Source organism: Musca vetustissima, unplaced genomic scaffold, assembly GCF_032173495.1.
Source record: "Musca vetustissima isolate MV318-11 ecotype Yass unplaced genomic scaffold, APGP_CSIRO_Mvet_v1 utg13330, whole genome shotgun sequence".
In the NCBI taxonomy this organism is placed as follows: Eukaryota; Metazoa; Arthropoda; class Insecta; order Diptera; family Muscidae; genus Musca; species Musca vetustissima.
The window spans coordinates 20054-26756 of record NW_026885461.1 but is presented as its reverse complement, the minus strand read 5'-3'; the positions used below and the strand labels follow the sequence as shown (position 1 = coordinate 26756).

At 33.9% G+C, this 6703-nt stretch overlaps 1 protein-coding gene across 1 annotated transcript; it reads left to right on the top strand.

The window, feature by feature from the left end:
* The first annotated feature begins 3151 nt into the window (after positions 1-3151).
* On the top strand, positions 3152-3521 carry LOC133332733 (alpha-ketoglutarate dehydrogenase component 4). The gene is made up of 2 exons (XM_061541110.1): positions 3152-3288; positions 3412-3521. Exons 1-2 carry the CDS (start codon positions 3154-3156, stop codon positions 3511-3513), a joined length of 237 nt encoding a protein of 78 aa, XP_061397094.1. The 5' UTR covers positions 3152-3153; the 3' UTR covers positions 3514-3521.
* Positions 3522-6703: the final 3182 nt, after the last annotated feature.

Below are 6703 nucleotides of genomic sequence, written 5' to 3'. Positions count from 1 at the left end.
GCTTTGTCGCTGTCGTTCCACGAATTTCTAGAAGCCACTGTCTCGAACTGTAACTTGAAAACATTGAATGACGTAGAGCCGTCGAATACAGGAGGTTTGATTTTTAGTGTGTTATCAGGAACTCGCACCGGACCACCTTTGATTTCCAGTTCCGAAATTTTCTTCTCCAGATTCGTAAACCTGTGGTCGTGGGCCAGAAATTTCTCGTCAACCGACTGCACTTTCTTATCCAAATCTTTAATTTGGACCTCCACGGTTTCCACTCTCCTTCCAATAACTTCTGTAATGTACTCGAGTTTCTCGTTCGTTATTCTCGAATTTTCTTCGAACATTCGTCTGGTGTTTTCTTCTAAGTTTCTGGAATTCTCTTCGAACATTCGTCTCGAGTTTTCTTCTAACTTTCTGGAATTCTCTTCGAACATTCGTCTCGTGTTTTCTTCTAACTTTCTCGAATTCTCTTCGCTCCTTCTGAAATTTTCCTCAAACATTTTGGCCAGCATTTCTCTGAAATCGTCACCCCTGGCAGCTACTGACGAGACTTCCCCACCGTTGGATTCGCCCATTTCCGATAAATCCACTTCATCCTTACTGTCAAACTCATATGTATCGATGTTCATACCACGGCGCTCGAACTCATCCAACAGACGTTTTTGTAGTTCAGCCTTGTTGCCAGTAGAGGACAATTCCAATTTATTGAGCTCCTTCTTTAAGTCTTCCACTCGTAGATCCTTAAACTTCATCGTAGTATTATCGTAATCCCACTTCTGACACCAATTGTTACGTTCTTGGATTTTACTAAATCCCGTGTAGACGTTGTTTTATTTCCCGATACAATTCGTACCAAATAAAACGCGGGTTCTTTCTGATTACGATTATTATAATGATTTTATTCACACAACTTTACTTTGCACTTTACTTTACACGACGGTTTCAATTCGCGATCTGATTCACAACTCACTCACTGCCTTTCCATTCCCTCTATTTATATGAGCCCTGCCTGTCGCTACAGAAGTTTCTAGACGATCTGGTAACACCTAGATCACGAACAATCTACCAATGCAACAAACACATTGAGTAACAATAACAACAACAAACTTACTGAGTGAACAATAACAACAACAAACTTGAGTAAACAAACTTACAATAACAACAACACATATACAGGCGAGGGAATAACAAAGAAAGAGGAATAACAACAACACATATACAGGCGAGGGAATAACAAAGAAAGAGGAATAACAACAACACATATACAGGCGAGGGAATAACAAAGAAAGAGGAATGACGTTTAACAAGAATTGTACGACAATAACAAAATAGAAAATGAAAGAGGAAATGGAAGGATGTAGAAAAATCTATACAGTGGTTGTTGTTGTGAAGTTATTCAAATAAACTGCGTAGTAGAAATTTACGTTACAATTCAAATTCTTAAATTAACGGAATTCATCTAAAGTAACTTAAATCTAAATTTATATTCGTAACAATATATTAATGTGTAAATTCAGGCCATATGAAGTTGAAGTTGCCTCCATCAACCTATATGTATATATGTATGTACTTGAGTATATATTGGTCTGTTCCCGCAAGCAAGAATCTACTCGATTTTACTATTTTCTTCGATATCATAAAAGAAAATTCGTTATCGTAGTAAAAAGTAGTAGATTCTTGCAGTACGGGAACAGACCATATGTATACATATATGTTCAAATTTAAAAAAAAAACTCAATTCAATGTTTTATTCTATTCTTTTCTATTAATTTTAATTTAAGCCTATTTTATATATAATTTATATATAAGTTTTTTTTCTTTTTGAATATTTTCTGTTAAATGTTGATCTCTATTCGCAATCAAATTTAGTGTGAATATTTCAGGATAGACCCATTGAGCTCGATAGGTTATAGATACGTCCTTTATAAAATAATTTAGTGCACAGTGGCACGAGAATTGGGATGAACATACAAATTTAGTTCAAATTTTGTATGAACTTTCCTCAATTGTAATCATTGTTTTAAATTCATTTGTATTATACGTTAGATTTAAGTAAATCTAAGACTCGTTTCTCTTTTGAATTAATGGAATAAAACTTAAAAGAATTTATGAAATGAAAAAAAAATGAAAGCAATTAAATATTATAATATGTTTTGATAAATTATCTAAGGGGGTAATGTAAAATAAGGGTGAAGTCAATATAGGTATTGGGGGTATCTCACCATAGTGGGAGCCCAAAAAGGGGATTCATGTCGGAATCCATAGGGTGGGCGATGAAGGTATCCATTAACATCTGGATACCAGAAAACAACTCTGTCTTTAAAATAACGCAACAACGATTTCCTTCTTTTTGAATTTTATTTTATATTAGTAACTCAATTTCTTGTTGTCTCTGTTATGCACACCGCTGAGAGTGCCGACTGAGAAGAGCCGGGCCAAACCTAAATAAATCGATACCACAGTCATCTAGGTATACTTAAACGATATCGACCTCTCGTTTTGAGAACGTGCAAGTATAACAGTGTGCTACAACAGATTACGAGATTGACTGTATTTTTCACCATATTAATTTTTGTTTTTAAGTCATTTTATATTTTAATAAATTTTGATTGGAATTTTTTAATTTTCGAAACTTTTTGTATATATTTTTTAATAAATAAATGCATTTTTGATATGTATGAATAAAATACATACATATATTTGAACATAAACACTGTAAAAAAACATGTCGTTCAAAAATGCCAATCCTGGGGGGCAGTTTTGAACACTGACTTCGTCTATTAAAACTGTAATAAAATATATTTATCAAGGTTAAAGTATGTATTATGTATATTCATTTTAAAGGTTACATATGTACCTACTGGTTTAAAATTATATAAGAAACCAAAAATTATGAAATAAAAAATTTTATGAGGCTTGAAAGAAAAAAGTGTTCAAAGGTGCCCCCCTCTCCACTATCAAATGAACGGAATTTGGACGAATTTTCATTCACTTTTGAATGATACTCTGCCAAGCAATAAGTCGATTTATCGATTAGTCGAAAGTCGACATATGTATCCCTATGTCGACTTACGTATTCCTAGTTACGAAGCGACACAACTTGATTACATAGGTCGAAAGGTTTTATTTTTTTAGTTTTATCGTGAAATAAGAAGAAATCTCAAAATGGTGCTGCGAACTGCAATTGTCCAATCGGCCAAACGTATTCCACTAATAAAATTCCGCAAAGGCGGTTATCCAGGTTTGACAGCTGCTGGAGCACAGGCGAGTTCATTCCCTAATACCTTGGAGTCAAAAAATGTAATCGTTTGTGACTAACCTTCATTGAGAATGTAGAAAATCCCAATTAACAATTGAAATTGCTGTCAGATGCCCAATCTCTCCTTAACCATATGTTAATAGTGAATATTTCTATTTTTATAGAATCCTGCTGTACTTGAAGACTGGGAGTTGCCACCACGTTACTGGCGCAAACCTATTAGTGTCGATGAAATGGAGTATATCAATCGGGGTGGTCCAGCTTAAATCGAAAGCCAAAATATTATTACAAAAATTCTAGAACAATGAATGTTATTTGTTTGGTAAATTAAATATATAGATGAATTATGTTACGCAACAAATATAAACAAATCACAATTCAATTCGTTAGAAACTATATCGACGCCTCCGAACCATAGTGTGCTATGCTAAGTCTGAAAAGTGACTTTTTCAGTAGAAGCTTTCAAAGTATGGAAGTTTGTCTTGATTTAGATTATATACAAAGCAATTCAGTTTCAAAAAAAAAAAAAATATTTGTTTCAAATAGTTTTTTTACATTTAAATAAATAAAGCAATTTTGTTCCATTTCTATTCCCTTGCCCCTCTCTCCTACAAAGACTTGTCGCAAGTAAACTCGCCTAATCTAAATTGGGACTTTCTTTAATCGTACGTGTCATGCTAAGTACATTTTTGCTTATAACTTTGGTTTGGATTGGCCGATGATTACCAAAATTTCAGTGAACTTAAATTAAGGACCGCAGTATCTAAAAACGTAAAGAACTGTAAAACATGCTAAGTCGACTTAGCATACTATGGTTCGGAGGCGTCGATATGTGAACTAATATATTAAGTGTATGCGTATGCTTTGATTCGGCCCAGGCTGTCCGTTGCGATGATTGCTTGTGTGCCGTTTTCTTAAGTCAGTATTCTTCGGTTCATCCAGTACGTACTATTGGACTTTTATTCATTCATACTTCATAACAGCAAATAGCTATATAATCCCTTTACAAAAAACTGGTAGTCGGAGCACTATTGAAAATTATAGAGGCATCTACAAATTGAGTGCGATTCCGAAGTTATTTGAACTTTTGGTTTCTCGGAGAATTTTCCACTTTGTCTCATCTATAGTATCTCCTTCCCAACATGGCTTTTTAAGAGGGAGGTCTACATTGACTAACCTAATGGAGCTTATGTGTCACGCTCACAATGGGTTTATCAATAAACTGCAAACTTATATAATTTATACAGATTTCAGTAAAGCGTTCGATACTGTTGTACACAGTTTATTAATTTATAGGCTTGATATTATGGGTTTCCCGACAATCCTTCTTAACTGGATTTCCTCTTATTTACAAGATCGTAATCAAAAAGTACATTTCAATTCACTTCTCTCAGATGACATCAGTGTTTCCTCTGGTGTTCCTCAGGGTAGCCACTTGGGTCCATTACTCTTTGTCCTTTACTTAAATGATCTTCCATCCGATTTTCTAATATTTTAATGTTTGCAGATGATGTAAAACTTTTTTGTAGTCTAAACACACTTAACTCCTCATTAAATTTGCAACATGACCTACACTCATTCGTAAACTGGTGTAGTTCTAATGGTATATCGCTAAACCTTAAGAAGTGCAAAAAATTAACTCATTCTAGGACTAGGCCCATATCTATTGATTACTTTATTGGTTCTCATAAACTTGACTCGTTTACAGATCTTGGTATCATTTTATATACCAAATTGCGTTTTCATTTACATATTGAGTCTGTTAATAAAGCTAAATCGTTGCTTGGTTTTATAAAGCGATGGTCTAAGGAATTTGATGATCCGTATATAACTAAACGTCTATTCATTAGCCTTGTTCGACCCACATTGGAATACGGCTGTGTTCTTTGGAGCCCATTTTATAAAAATTATTCTAATAAAATAGAGTGTACGTTCTCTCCACGTTATGGGGAGGTGGCTCCCTCGGTCGGCAGGGGCGGGTGTGAGTGGCGTGGGAACGTTCGAAAAAAAACAAAAGAATTTTAGTACAAATTAATACATTACAAGTAAAATAAATTAAATTACATTAGCAACGTTAAATAACTGTTAACGTTGCTTAATTAGTTTCAAAAAGGCAAGATTGTGAAACAATACACTTACTTCCTCTATCATCTCTCTTCAGTTACTCAGGATGAGTACAATGGACCAAATGTATCCTAACCTATATTTGGAAGCGATAATTGATAATTTTGAAATACATTTTGAACGTGGTCGTGGATCTTATAAGAATTTTCAAAAATTTTAAAATATTGTTTTTTTTTTTTTTTTTGAGAATAAAAAAAAATCACCCCTATTCCGTATGTCGTCGTCGTTGTCGACGACGTTTCTCTTTCGACATCACTTCGCATCGACATCGACATCACTTCGACACTGATTTGGTATTCTGTAACACTCATGCGACGATGTCGACTATTTATCGATAATATAAATAAAAACAAAAACACATCTCTAAAAATGTGGTCAGATGTTTATTTTGTTGCATATTTTTGGGCAAAAATGTGTTTGTATCCTTCACCGCACTGTGGCACAGGGCATTATGTCTTGGTAAATGTGTTTGCAACGACCAAAAAGAAACGAGATAGACCCATAGTTACTTTTTAGTATATATGTACATAGAATTATTTTTCAGTTGATTTATGCATGTCCCTCCATTCATGTATTATTTTACATGCCACCATTATGATCCGAACGGGATGAAATTTTGAAAAAAATCCATCCAATTGGGATGAAATTTTATTTCTACATAGACGAGTCCTATTGACATTGGTCCAAATCGGTTCAGATTTATATATAGATACCATATATTTTTCTTTATTTACACTTTATTTTGCATTAAGTATTGAATAGATTCTCGAATGATGTATCCTGTTCTTGTCCGGTCATGTTTTTTTTTAATTTCTAAAAAAAATGTTCAAACGCTTCAGTCGTCAACAAAAACTATGTCGAAGAAATCTTCGACATCGTCGTCGTCACACATTGTTACGGAATACCAAAAATGTTTCAATAGTTATCGATAATTGTCATAGAGAATACCAATTTGCAAAAGACGACTCTCTTCGACGTCGTTTCGTGTCGACGACGACATACAGAATAGGGGTGATTGTAAAATCTGCAACTAGATTAAATAGGAACAAACTTATAAAAACATTTTAATTTGTAGTCAAATTTTGAATCTACCCATTGGAAGATGAACAAATATATTTATCAATATTGGGTGAAATCGGTATGTATAACCTGTGTAATGATGCTCATGTTGAATGCATTTTCGGAAAATTGTAATCACACACGGCGGTAGTACAAAAAGGTATATAATTACAATCTTTTGATAATGTTTAATATTTTGAAGTTCCCAGTCAATGTTGATCGAAAAATTTAGATATTTATCGCATTGCATTATATAGACCGCACGTCCGGATT

Excerpts from the sequence above, each read along its gene's own strand:
- LOC133332733 (XM_061541110.1), top strand. The coding sequence starts at position 3,154 with ATGGTGCTGCGAACTGCAATTGTCCAATCGGCCAAACGTATTCCACTA. Across the intron at positions 3,289-3,411 it reads ATACCTTGGAGTCAAAAAAT|AATCCTGCTGTACTTGAAGA; the intron begins GTAATCGTTTGT and ends CTATTTTTATAG.